Raw genomic sequence first — 14,522 nt, forward strand, 5'->3', positions numbered from 1 at the left:
CTCTTTGCGCAACAGATGCTCCTTTAATTGTGTCCGCAGCCCTTTCTGGACTCATTCTAATGTGTCCATACCTCTCTCATGCTGGGGAGCCCAGAACTGGAAGCAGTAGTCCAGATGTATTTCACCACTGCTGAACTGAGGGGATCGCCAACTTTGACCAGCTGGTGACGCACTTCCCTATGGTCATCTTGTCATCTAGCAGGACCCCTATTTTTATTCCTACAAACTTACTTTCCAGCTGGTTGACCCCAACACGTGCTGGTAAATGGGATTATTCCTCCCCAGGTTCAGGATTTAGCATTTCCTGTTGGAGAATTCCCTGAAACTCCTCTGCCTGTTTCTCCTGTCTGTTGAGGTTCCTCTGAATGGCAGCACAGCAGACTGGTCTGTCAACCGCTCTTCCTAGTTTTTAACTTCACCTCTCTGATAGAAACTATGTCATCATCTTCTACTTCAGGAGCAGAAGATATTTTTCAACACTTCTTGAGCATCTACCAAAGTGAGAAAACCTCTTCTGTATGAAGCTCTGTGTGATAACGTAATGAGACTGCCTCACCATTTACAGTAGATAATTTCAAGCTATTATTTTACTGCAAGCCACTAGATAATTGAGTATTGTTTAGTAACGCTCTTTAGTGCTACATGACAGAAAAGTTGTGCTTCTGCTTTCAAAAAAAGGAATCTTTCTGATGGATTAAGTCAAATATAGTATACCCCCAATATATATGTATACCCCATTTTATGCCTCTTTTTGAAATTTAGATACATTCCATAGAAAATACCCATTTATGACATGAAGAAGGATAGGTGTATTAGGTGGAGTGGACTTCTTATTTTCCACTAGCTACAAATTTTGTCTTTACCGCTACTTTAAAAAAAAAATGGGGGGAGGAGGATACTCCTAAGAATAGGGTCAATGCCTCTTAGATTTGCCGTTTTAACTGCAAATTTTAGACCTTCCATAGTTCAGTGTTAACCATTGCTTTGTTTAAAACAGGGGATACTATATATGTATATTAAGTGTTCTTATGTTATTGTATCATTAGTCATTTTGTGTTGCACCGCATTCTCACAGGTGGCAAATACAACAAATGAGGATCTAGGATTGATCTTTAGAACTTTAGTGATTCTAAAGAAGTATTTTTTTAATATTATTTTTAAAGTTCTTTTACTTTAGCCCTTAGAGCCAAAGCTAGTCTGTTTTTTATAATCCTAGTCTCATATACTCGTCATCTGAAGGACCTTTAAGGGCAAAGCATTTTGCAAATTTTATCTGCAAAAACTCAAGTTACTGCAGTAACGTCCTGAGTACTCTTCTGGTGCGCTGGTTCTTCCCGTTGTATTCTCATATGACTCCAGTCACCTTTCTGGACACATGCCCTGTGATCTTTTTGGAGCACCTTAGAACTATTGTGGTTTTTTGGTGTTTTTTTTTCTCCCCCCCCTTCTGATGAGTATTGAAAATTAAGAAGTTTGCAATGTATAAACAGAATCCATTCATTACAAAATCATGTTTCACCGGGTGTGCACGATACATTTCTACATTTGATGCCTGCTGCTTTTGACTAATGATTATAAATTTGTTCATAAATTGACAAAAATGTAGTCAGCATTTCTCAGGTATAGTAGATGGACAACAAACAGTTACAGGTTTAGGACTAAATTATATCTGTGTTTTCAAGGAACAGAAATGAAGGTTGGCCACTAATAATCTGTTCAAGTTCTATATGTGCCAAATAAAAAAAATGAGTATTTTCTGTATTTCAGGGAAGTCTTAAGAACAGTCGGAAGATTTCACCCCAAGAGTTCATTCAGGAGTTAAAGTCTGGATCAACAGATGAAAGACTAGTCACTTGCTTAGAATCTCTCCGTGTGTCCTTGACAAGTAATCCTGTCAGGTAACATCATTAACACATATTGCCAAGATTAATCATATTCTTATCTCTTAATGGATAAAATTAATGGATCTGTAGATGTGCATGTTTCAAAGTTTACTAGTTAATGAATGTGTACGCACTAGTGAGTGATTGTACCTTTTTCTTTTTTTCGTTGATTATGTATCTTCTGTAGATCTATTTTTCAGTAGATTTCACTGCTCTGTACAATAAGAGAATGTAAAACAAGTGCAGTACAGAGAAGTTTGCTTTGTTTTCTAGTGCTAAATAGTAAAAAAAAAATTTCACTTTTGAAATAATCTCGTAACTCTTTAATTTTTTTAACTTATTTTGTCAGGATGATCAATAATGGGAGATAAACACCTTGGTGTAAGTTTGTTAGCTAGAAAACATATATATTTCTAATTGTGTTCTCATCCTTCTGTCCAGTGTGTTTTACACTTTCTTCCTTGCTGCTTCTAGTAATTTTTGCTGTATCTGTGGGGTTTATCTATACAGAAGAGAGCACAACATCAGTTTACCTGTATTTCTTTTTTTTTTTAAAAAGGCTAACTCTTCAGTAATCATAACTCTAACATGGAAATCAGTCTTTACATTTAATTTTGATTTGATCCATGTAGCTTGATTTGTGTATGCTGGCTTTATTTTATTAAATGGTATGTTTTCCCTTTTACTCTATTTACAACCTTTTGTTTTAAGGAAACTTGATTTTCATTCAAAATAATGCAAATGAAATTTTGGGGTTGCTTATGATGGGTTGTGGTTAAAAAGGATTAGACAGCTTCCTTTTTTCCGCATCTCTCTTGGCAGAGTTGTTGATATGGGTCTTCTGGATGCGTGTTTGCCTCTTTCTTTCTATTCAGTGGTTTTTGAATTGGATTATCTTATTTTTATGTGATGTCTCACATGGGAAGACACATGCTTTACATTAACCTGAGTTCGTCTGACTGAGGATTTTACAGAAGATATACTTCCTTCATGAATGTGAAGCTACTTTTTGATGTAGTATTGCTTCCCCTTCTTTATTTAAAAAAAAAAAAAAAACAACCAAAAAACCAAAACTAAACCCTGCAAGAAACAGAAAAACAAACTAACAACCCACAACCCCAGATATTTTTTTATTTACACTTACATTGATTTAACAAAGAACACTTTGCTTGTTAGTATGCGTCTGGAAATAGAAACACAAAATATATGAAATGTGTGACAATTAAGCTCAGAGCAATCTCTTCTCTCTGTTGGTATGACCAGGTAGTTTTGTCATTCTGTATGTGATACCCTTTGCTGCTCTTTCCCACATACTAAGAGAAAAGTTAATCCCCCTCCCTCAAAACACCAAAACAAACTAAAAACCATGATCTTGGTGAGGTGCTAGTTCTGCCTGTCAGCACAGTACAATGTGATAGGACATGAAAGGGTGAGGAAGATGGAGAAATAGTATCAGAATACGTAATGTGGAGGCTAGCTATGAGAGAACAGTGGTGGTCTATACATGAGACATTTGTCAGAGAATGCAAGTTGAATTGGACTGCGATGCTGTAATAGAGCACCTGCTCAATACCAATAGCAAAAATGTAACAGTGGCACACTGTTCTTCATACTAAAAGTTAGTGGAGTAAACATTTTTAAACCATGAGTATCATGAGTTGCTCATGAGTGGCAACAGCTGATATTCATTGGATGCAAATATTGGTGACTTTGATTGTTTCCTATCAGATCTTTGAATAAGAACTTGCTTTGACACATAAATACTGAAGTCCAATCCAGCTGCTATAAATCTGTGATTGTTTTTAACTCCCACCCCATATGATATGGACAATGAGAAATAACTGGTGTAACACGTGCACAAAATAAAATTCTAAAGTTTCATCAAAGAATAAATTTATGCTTTTTTTTTTAACAGGATGAGAATTAAATTTAGATTGATTCTGGCCTGACAATCTTCACATCTGTGGGCTGTCATCTTTTTGACAATATATAATTTAGGGTTTTCTATTGTTTTTCCAATTACTATACTTTAATCAACTTAACCTTTTAATCTTGCTGACATTTAACTTTCTAATGCAAGAACTGGGTCTACAACATTGTTTTCAATTAGTTTTTGTAAAACGTATTTTTAGTTCACAGAAAAAATCTGATTCAAGAGATATTGAGTAGTTTGATCCTGGTACTTGGAAAAATATTGAAATCTATGGCTTACTGCAAAAAGTAGTATGTATTTTCTGTCAGTATAAAAAAGAAAACCTCAAAAGGAAAATGAATCCACTGATCTTGCTCACTATTCTTCAGGTAAATAAATGGGGTGTTTCTACCTCACAGTTGCCGACAGAATTAATCAAAAGCGGTTCAGTGATCTAGCTGTACGTAGTACTACAGATAACTAGTTAGCTACAACTATTTCTCCTCCTTTTGTATAATAGTTGCAACAGGTTTAACTCTTCTCATTAAGAGGGCTTTTTAATAAATTGAAAATGGGGGCACTGATAGCTTGGCATTTTGTCAGACTGACAAAAAGCTGAGTGTTTGCTCTGGATAGTGTAAGTAATCTTTGTTCTTTTGTGGAAGCAGAGGAAAGGGCAGTAATAGTGCAACAGTATGTTAGGTGCCTGATCATTCTGAGCATCCTCAGCTGCTGGATGTATGGCAAAGTGGCTGTGCACAATTCTCTCTAATATAAAATGTGCTAAGGAATCTCTAGTAGGATCATCTTTAGGTCAGGTATGGCTGGTTATACCAAAAATAATTGTCAGTTATTTGCATGGTATGTTTCAGAACAAAACACCCATCCAGGAAGGAGAAAATCTATTTTCATGTACATTTACCTTTAGGGGAAAAGCATATAAAAGCATCTGATCTGATTCTCTCTGTAATTTTAAGTCCATTACAGTTCTGTATCTAGCAGATAACGAAGAAGTGTTTAATCCCATCCCAAGATGGGACTGGAATTACAATGTATTTCAAAAGAGGTATTGCATCTCCTTTAAGCTATTCTGTTGGAAATAACACATTATTTGTCACTAGTAACGTCCCACCATCATAGGAGTATCTAAATGTTCTGGTTACTAATCAAAAGTGGTGATAAATTTTACCCAATGTGTACAATGGTATGTAAACAGACAAAACAAAGAAAACAATGGAGAGTGTATAATGTAAGTAAAGTGAACGTTGTAATTTTTTTAACTAATTCTGATCAATGTCTTGATATTGAACTCCGATGTTGCAGAATAGATGCTTCCTTTTTATGTAAAAGACTTTATTTTGTTAATACATGACAAGGGACTTCTTCAGCTTAAGTGTGTTGTTTGTTTTTTTTTTTAAGTAACAATTTAAGGAATGCGCAGTAACTATTGCTGCTACACCCACAACAGAATCCTTGTTTTGATGATGAAGATGGTGAAAAGTCTTGCATCTTCATCATGCTGACTATATCTGTTCTAAATAGAGATGGTTTTGTAATCAGTTCATAGATAAAAGTAACATGCTTTTTTAAAAGAGAAGTGTGGGAGACACACCCATTATGAAATAACTTTTGGTCTGTTGGCCGAAGACAAAAATAAGAGCTCCAACTACTTCTCTTATGGCACAGAAAGTTGACTAAAGGTGTCGGGAAATGTTCCTGCCTCTTATGGAAAGAGAAGCATATTCAAGTACTTGTGAATTAATTCTATAATTGAATATTATAACTTCAGCCTTTATAAAAGGAATTTCCTGAGCAAATAGTCTCTACAGTTTCTCTGCTTGTATATGTATTTTTGTTGCCTCTGCAGCCAACTTCTCCTTCCTCCACTGGGATTTTTGTTAGAGGTTTGAAGTTTAAAAGATCTGTGCCTTATACAGACAATTAAGTCTAGAGAGCAAAGTATTCCTTCTGTTATGAGAATGAATGACAGTGTTATCCATGACCTTTGGGGGAATGTAGTTGATCAAACATCATAATTTCAGCAGGACCAAGGGCTACTGTCAAAGGGATGGCTGCAGTACTGCTGTTAGTCATGTAGTGACTTGTATTTGAAATCAAGAGGTCCTGAGCAATAGTGAGGTGTGAAGCAGGTGTCTCATACAGGAACAACATACCCAGGTTTAACCTCACCAAAAGATAGCTTTGGCCATAGCTGAAACTTTAAGTTTTTGTTGTCTTCACTTGGAGGTATTTGTATGGATTAATGTCTTGGGCAGCCTTTTCTGTAATTCCTTTAGGCTTTTCCTTCCTTCTCTGCCATTTACAGTTAGATCCTGACCTTTGCAGGGGACCCGTGAACAGTGTGTAGTAGAAATTGTTGTTTTTCTTCCCTCCCTTTGCACGGGTTTTCAGATTACAGTTCTGTGCCAAAGATTTTATAATTGTGAATTTAAAAATAAAAATTACTAAATTTAGTGGCTATTGTAATCTTCAAATCTTTTTTTAGTTTAAGGTTAGAGGATTGCTTCAATGAGTGAATGGAATGCTTCTTCATCTTCTATTGAGTGAAGAGTCAATTTGGGGTTTTAAAATGACCCAGATACACTGCTTTTATTTATGCTGACAACTTTAATTCATTGTAATTAGTCTTTGAAATGTCAGGTTTTTAATGTCTTTTTTTTTTCTCCCTAGCTGGGTTGAGAATTTCGGCCGAGAAGGTCTGGGGCTGCTGTTGGATGTTTTGGAAAGATTGGTTGAGACAAAAAAGTAAGGAAGATTTAATATAAAATCACCAACTTTTCATAATATGTAAACAGCATTTAATTACGCTAATATTTTTTTAATTTATTCAGCCAGGACAAAGTTGTGAAGAGGAGTCAGCATAAGGTTATACAGTGTTTGAGAGCCTTCATGAATAATAAGGTAAGGGATTTTTTTTTAAATCTGGAAATTACTACAGTTCAGTCAGATAATGTATGTGATCTGTGGGTATAAGCCTGTGCAATTTAGAGAAGTGATGTGTGGTCAGGTGTGGTTTGCAGTTCTTTCTGCTGCCACCTCCTCTCTGCAGAAATATGCTGAAATAGTGTAAACTTCTGATGCTGATGTATGCCCTTGTTACAGAGTAATGACCCATTTTGGACTTTTGTCTCATTTAATTTTTTAAAATAAGTATTTGATGGATTTAAATGTCTTCTGAAATATTTACTTGAGGGAACTGTGGCTGTCTTTTGCTAGATGTTTGATACAGTCATTTGGATTCCCTCCAGCTCCCCTTACAACTGTGTTTCTGTTTTTTAGTATGGATTGGAAAGAATTTTGGGAGAAGAGAGGAGCCTTTTGTTGCTGATCAAAGCAATTGATCCCAAGCAAACTAACATGATGACAGATATAGTTAAACTCATTTCTGCAATGTGCATTGTAGGAGAGGAAAACATGTAAGTACTGTATTTAGCCAGAAATAGTGTGATAATTTTACGATATCCAAAATTATAGTTAATGCCTGAATGAAATGCTAAAATTTTCAAGGTAGGTTTGAAAGTAATATCTGTCCTATATTGTCAGTTTTCAGAATACCTTTGTCTGGGATTTTTATTATGAACATATTAGAGGTTTTTTTTTTGACATGTAGATGTACTGGTTAGATGGAAGTAATTATGCAGGCAGCCTCTTGCTTAAAATTTTTTAAGCATTACTTTTAAGATATCTTAACCATTGTAATCCAGTAAGTCATTCTTTGGCTATAAGTGTCTTCAAAGGAAACAAGGAATGCTAAAACCTCCTACATTTGTATGCAACAAACTGAGGCAGGTGAATACTTCAGCAACATGGCTCTTCAGATAACAAATGAGCAGCAAGGTTAAATGTATCTCCTGAGTAAATGCTTTGCTTTTCTTACAGCCTTGAAAAAATTTTGGAAGCTGTAACAGCAGCAGCAGAGGAAAGGAATATTGATAGATTCTCTCCTATTGTAGAAGGTCTTCAGGATAACTCAGTTCAGCTGCAAGTAAGCAAATTTTTATCCTAAACCTTTGCAAAAAATAAAATTAAAGTTACTTATTTTCCTGTTTTGAACAAGTCATTACAATAAAAAGGAGGAGAGATACTCTTTCAAATAAGGGTCAAATTCTGGAACGTTGTTCATAATGTTATCTTTTAAAATGCTTTATGGGAATATTCAGTATTAAGAAACACAGGGGTTGCAGGTCAATTTGTTGATTTCTATTCACCCAATTTTACAGACTTTAGGAGTTAAATTTATACTGCCTTTTAAAGTAAAGCATGAGTCATATATTCAGATGCAAAAAGATTATCTCACTTCTGGTGATATTTGCTGAAACGTAAAGATTAATAATAGTAAAAAAGCAAGTTTTTAGGCAACTGCTTTTTATAATTAACGTTTACATCGTCAGGAGAGCTGTCCCTCATGCCCACTTTGTGTGCAATTTCATGAAATTGCACACAGAGAGTCCAAGGAAAGAAATCTTTCGCCTTATTTTCAATTTGTTTCAGTTGGATATAGAGTTTACTGCAGAAAAAGTGAACTGTTGTAGTGCATTTAAATGATCATTTTAAGTCATTGGTTTGAGAGTGTAGATATTAATTCATGTTGATTGTCATGTAATTCAGCCCAAGCAAATGCTGTTCATAACTGTCATTCTTTTTGACTATTGCAAAAATGGTAAAAGACAAATCTCAAGTTTGAAGGAAATGATTATGTTAATCCACTGTCACCTTTTCTGTTAAATAGTCCATGTCTGATGGTAAACGTTGCTGTTTGTTTCATGTGTCTCACAGAAAAGCTAACCATAAAGAAATATTTGAAGGTGGAGAATCATTTGTAGTTGAATTGTGCCGGTACTGATGGGATTCTCATTTGAAAAATCATCCCTCCTTTCTCACACTTTATGTTTTATAATCATAGAATGGTTTGGGTTGGGAAGGGACCTTTAAAGATCACTTAGTTCCAACGCCCACTACCATGAGGGGGCATCTTGCACTAGATTAGGCTGCTCAAAGCCCTGTCCAGCTTGACCTTGAACACTTCCAGGGATGGGGCATCTGCAACTTCTTAGGAGAAAATTGGTTCTCTGGGCTACAAGCACAGATCGCCAGCTCATATCTTATTTTCATCTATGAATATTCCCAAGTCCTTCTCTGCAGGGCTGTTATCCATCCCTTCACCCCCTAGTCTGTATTGATACTGCAGATTGCCCTGACCCACGTGCAGGACGTTGCCCTTGGCCTTTTTGAACCTCATGAGGTTCACTTGGGCCCACTTCTCCAGCTTGAGTCTGCATTTTCCAGACTGGACATAAATTTCTTGTAGTAGTAGATCCTTACCTTAGGTATGTTTGCAATTGTCATTGCAGTTCTCCTTTGGGGTCTCTGCTTCATTCAGATTTCAAGGTGAATGATGTTCAGTTAACAAGTTCCTATTCAGTACGATTTTTTTTTCCTCCATATTTAAGTATCCTTGAGATAGGCAGTACAAATTTGGGCCAGGTGTGGAAGCTTGGGCATGTCAGACTGTCAGGAGAGTATAAAATTTGGCTCACTGGATCTGGGGCGTTTTTGTTTGCATGTTTGCTTGTTTTTCTTGGTTTACTTGTTTTAGTTGCTTGGTTTACTTTGATATTGGGTCATGATAAAAGTAAAAAATTTTGTCCTTGTTTGATCAACCTGAAAAATAAAAGTATGACAAGTTTGATGATTTTCTGTTATGCTTACTTCTACTGTTTCAGTACAATGAATAAGGTAAAAAAAATTATATATGAATAAAATTTTCTTTTTTATATATGTGATATATGTAATATCAAATAGCAAATATATATAATGTCAAAGAATTAGAAAAAAAATTCCAAGTGCAGGAATTCGTTTTAATGTTGAATAATGGTAGTTCACTGTCTCTTTATATCGGTTGAGCAGCTTTCTTCTTTGGCATGAATATGGATATAAATAAAAATTTAAAAACATTTTGATTCAGTAGGGAGAAATACTTCAGGTCATGGAAACTATATTTTCCAGTTTCAGGGTGTTGTATCTTATCTAAGAGAACTTGAGAGCCTCTGTTCTCTGTAGATCATATAGGGGTTGGAGAACTTCTAGATCCATCACAGCACTTACGAGATGCATAAATTTTAATAGGATGAAGAGCAGTACTTCTCTCGCTATTCTTTACTCACTTGTAGGTATTCAGAGTCCTGAAATTAACATTTTATTTTGAGTGTTAGGCTTCCAAACCTGATCCTGAATTTTCAAGAGTTGCATATATTTCCATGTTTATAGATTTAATAAGGGAAAAAGGCTATCTATAACTCCCTTCTATACAGTTCAAAAAGCACATGAAAACTGCCTTAAAAGTAGCCCCTTATTTAATATACCGGCTGCTTCAAATAAAATTAATCCTATGTACTTCTCCATTTACTCATGATGGGTACCCAAATGGGCATTTCATCCATTTCCCCCTTTTTAAAAATCTGTAAGGTTGTTTCTAAATTTATAAATATGTCTTGCAAATTAAACTGAAGGTGAACAGATAGTAGCTCTTCTGGATCAACATTTGGGAATAGGTTTCCGAAGTCATAATCCCTTGTGAACAGTTCTTGGTAAGCAGCCCCTGTAAGAAATAGGTAGATACCAGTATTAATGGCAGTTGAGACAGTTGATATGCAGGGAAAAAAGGTCATAGTTGATTATCCCTAACCAGTTAGATCTTTCTTATAAATATGAGCACTTTCATACTTAATATTTACAGCCATGCTCAACTCCATTAGTGAGATACCACTGATGAGAGAAACAAATCAGGCAGAAAACTTCAGCTGAGTTGTTAGCAGTGCAGTAACAAATTTCATTTTTCTGGGACTGCTATTAATATATTAACCAATTACTTTTCTGCTAGTTATGCCTTCTCATGATTGTGCTATACCTCCGTTTTGGTATTTTGTTATTCTCTGATATAGAGTATAGGAGCATTTTTAAAACCGAGACTTTACTTTAAATGTTACAATTGCAATTCTTAAGCTAAGTATATTAATTTGACTTTACTGAGAGTGTTACCCTAAGGTTTCTGAAAATAGGTAACATTTTGCCGTTTCATTTGCTGTATCTTACGTAGACATGGAAACTTTTAATGAAAGTTCTTTTCCTTTTTCTTTTGTTGTTGTTTGAGTTAAACTTCTGTTTGAACAAGTTATTTCCGCTAAAAGGATTTTTTTCTTTTTCACACTTCACAAACGGTTGCTAGATTTTTTTTTTTGTAAGACCAGAAAAATCAGGGTTCCTCATGTGAATTAGTTGTAAACTTTTATAACAATGACATTGTCTTGGGCGTTATTTGACGGTGTTTTAAACAGACAAAAGTCTACAGTTGTCAGTTACTTGGTATACTCGCCTTGATTATCTGCTTGATATATGTAGGCTTGCTTTGTGGCAATTCAGTTTGACAGTAACAACTGACCTTTTCAATTTTGAATTGACTAACTCTTCTGTTACTTGAAGGCTGAATACGTAAGAAGTCTCAGTATAATGATCTTTGTATTTTTAGCTGAAGTTCTATGTATCTACTTTTTGCATTTATTGAAAGCAAAGGATACTCTCCCTTTTGTCTTTCATACAATCTAAAATTATGGAAAACATACTTAAATATTCTTGGTTCAAGACAAGATTTGCGATCATAGTTTGAGAGTATAAGTACAGCCAGGTGTAACGAGTTTCTGGTTTTGTTCAAGCAAACGTAGTTTAAAATCTTACGACTGTGCTCCAGAAAATGCATACAAGACAGCCTGGTTCTTGTGGACTGTCATGGTTCAGCCCCAGTCAGCGCCTAAGAACACACACAGCTGCTTGCTCGCTCCCCCCCAACAACTGTGGGATGGGGGAGAGAATTGGAAGGGCCAAAGTAAGAAAAGTCATGTTTTGAGATAAGATCAGTTTATTAATTAAAATAAAATAGTAATAATAATAACAATAATAATATAATGAAAAGGGAAATAATGAGAGAGAGAGTGAGAGAGACACAAAACCTTGGGGGGAGGCAATAAACAAACAACACGCGAAGCAACTACTCATCACCTGCTGACTGGCGCCACAATCGCTGCTTCCCCCAGCCAACTCCCCCCGGTTAATATACTGGGCATGACGTTACATGATATGGAATATCCCTTTGGCCAGTTTGGATCAGCTGTCCTGGCTGTTCCCCCTCCCCTACCAGCTTCTTGTGCACCCTCCAGAGCACAGGAAGCTGCAAAAGTCCTTGACTAGTGTAAGCACGACTTAGCAACAACTAAAACATCGGTGTGTTATCAACATTATTTTTGTACTAAATCCAAAGCAGAGTACTATGCCAGCTACAGCAAAGAAAATTAACTCTATCTCAGCTAAAACCATGACGGTACTTATTAGACTTTTTCAGTTGTCGTACTTTGGTTGTTCAATTAATGGAGGCAGGAAATACAGCTTTTCTAACGCAACCCATTTTTATGTATTTAAGACAATGATAAAAACAACAAATTGTGTGTTGCCCAGTTCTTCTTTCTTGTAGATTCAAATGAATGCTTCTACTCTAATCATCTTTCATCACTGTTCTCTCAAGCAGGCAGTTTAACTAATGTAAGAGTGTTGTTCTGCATAGCTCTAGTTGCAGATATCGGCTCCTTCTAATTTTCCAGTTAGAACTGAGAAGAGGTACAATGTTGAAACAAAGGTATAACTCTTCCTTTTCCAGTTAAGTTCCTGAAAAATGAGCACTAATCATCCTTGTGGAAACTTGCATGTATTTCATGCCTGTCCTAGGAGAAGCATTTTTGTGGCAAAGTACAAGGTCTTGTCTATTCATCAGTAGTATTACCCTCTGAGTAATTTTAGTTGTCAAGGAATACCATTTCGTCTTTCTTTTTCATCTAATAATATGAGAATGTGAGATGGTATGGTCTGTGATACTTTGGTTAGCTAAATCACTTGGTGATTCTTGGCTGTTCTGTGCTAATGAGATCCTTTGCATAACTGCATATGCACTAGGATGAATCAGAGCAAAGCTCACCTTATCTAAATGTAGAAACTGATAATATTTATTTAAGATCCATGTAAATGTACATGCATGTGGATGGTACATATCAAAGTCATTACTAAGAACTTTTTGTCTTTAGCAAGGGTAAATTGATAAACATCAATTTAAGGTTTTACCAAAGCCAAATCTACAGCCAGTTTAATACTGGCAAGCAGAATTTAACTAAATATGCATCATCTTTACAGACTTTTCTACACATGCATACTTGCCGTAAGAGTGAGAAAAGTGAAGTTGAAAATCTTACTGCAGTTCCTCTTTTTCAAATAGGCAAGATATGACATAGGATGATATTTACCACATAGTATTGATTGTCTTGTCTATGCAAGGAAAAAGATGCCCTGAGCTACTGAGATGTGCCTGACATTTTCTACCAGAAAAGGACCACGTATATTCTGGCTGGCCTTCAACAGGGGAAAATGCAAGTTTAAAGTAGATGGTGGAATCTTCAGAAAATGCATCCTGTAACTTGGTAGACATCACTGGTTAGAATTGCAGAGGATTAGAAATTCAAGCTGTAACTTCTTACCTAGCAGAATAGATCTGAAGTCATTTGTATAGTTTTTGAATGCTTTCCTCCATGAGAACTTTTGCATCCCAGGTGAACTGTATCATCATCCATGCAAAGTTCTTCTGCACCAGAAATAATGTGTGTGCATCTAGCAATGCATGCCCCTCTCTTAAATAAACATGCAAAGTCAACTGTTGTAGATTTCCCTACCATGTAGCAGCAGGGCGTTAAAAGCATTACCGCTGGAATACACTTGCAGACCTGAAAGCCCTCTGAAAACTAACACGGTGGACTTTACTTAGCTGCAGTTCTTTAGAGATGAAGAAAGGGGGGAAGCATCTCACCGGACTGCCAAGTGAAGTGAAAGATTTGCTCTTGGCTTTTCCCTGAAGGATTTGTCTCTACATGCATTCACTGCATGCCTGTTGTAAAGAGCAGGACACTCTCAAGAAGTAATTTCTGTTTGGGTTAGAGGTGCCCTTCAGAAAGAGCACTTAGAAATTGCAGTCCTCAGCACCACAACAAAATTTTAGAAGGTACACCAGGGAGCTGTGTATTACCATATGCCTTTTGCTCTTAGAGTGTAAAATAATTTCACTTCTTCAGGCATCTTCTCAAGGGCAGACTGATGAAATATCTCAGAATCATATAATCATTAATGTTGGAAAAGACCTCTAGGATCATCAAGTCCAACCGTCAACCCAACACCACCATGCCTCCTAAACCATGCCCTCGAGTACCACATCTACAGGTTTTTTGAACACTTCCAGGAATGGTGACTCAGCCACCTCTCTGGGCAGCCTCTTCCAATGCCTGACCACTCTTCCAGTGAAGAAATTTTTCCTAATAACCTATCTACACCTCCCCTGACGCAGCTTGAAGCAGTTTTCTCTCATTCTATCACTAATGACCTGGGAGAAGAGACCAACACCCACCTCCCTACAACCTCCTTTCAGGTAGTTTTAGGGAGCGATAAGGTCTCCCCTCAGCCTCCTCTTCTCTAGACTAAACAACCCCAACTCCCTCAGCCGCTCATCATAAGACTTGTTCTCTAGACCCTTCACCAGCTTCATTGCGCTTCTGTGGACACGCCCCAGTAACTCAATGTCCTTCTTGTACTGAGGGGCCCAAAACAATCTGCAACCCACACTA

General features: G+C 36.4%; 1 protein-coding gene across 2 annotated transcripts in view; it reads left to right on the plus strand.

Moving 5' to 3' along the window:
* Positions 1 to 14,522, plus strand: part of DIAPH3 (diaphanous related formin 3) — a 245,183-nt gene that overhangs the window by 33,348 nt on the left and 197,313 nt on the right. For both annotated transcript variants that reach the window (XM_064440776.1, XM_064440775.1), the window contains 5 exons: positions 1,768 to 1,898; positions 6,487 to 6,561; positions 6,648 to 6,717; positions 7,096 to 7,232; positions 7,696 to 7,801. In XM_064440776.1, coding sequence (XP_064296846.1) covers positions 1,768 to 1,898; positions 6,487 to 6,561; positions 6,648 to 6,717; positions 7,096 to 7,232; positions 7,696 to 7,801 — 519 coding nt within the window. The remainder of the gene's footprint in view (positions 1 to 1,767; positions 1,899 to 6,486; positions 6,562 to 6,647; positions 6,718 to 7,095; positions 7,233 to 7,695; positions 7,802 to 14,522) is intronic.

This window comes from Phalacrocorax carbo, chromosome 1, assembly GCF_963921805.1.
Source record: "Phalacrocorax carbo chromosome 1, bPhaCar2.1, whole genome shotgun sequence".
Classification (NCBI taxonomy): domain Eukaryota; kingdom Metazoa; phylum Chordata; class Aves; order Suliformes; family Phalacrocoracidae; genus Phalacrocorax; species Phalacrocorax carbo.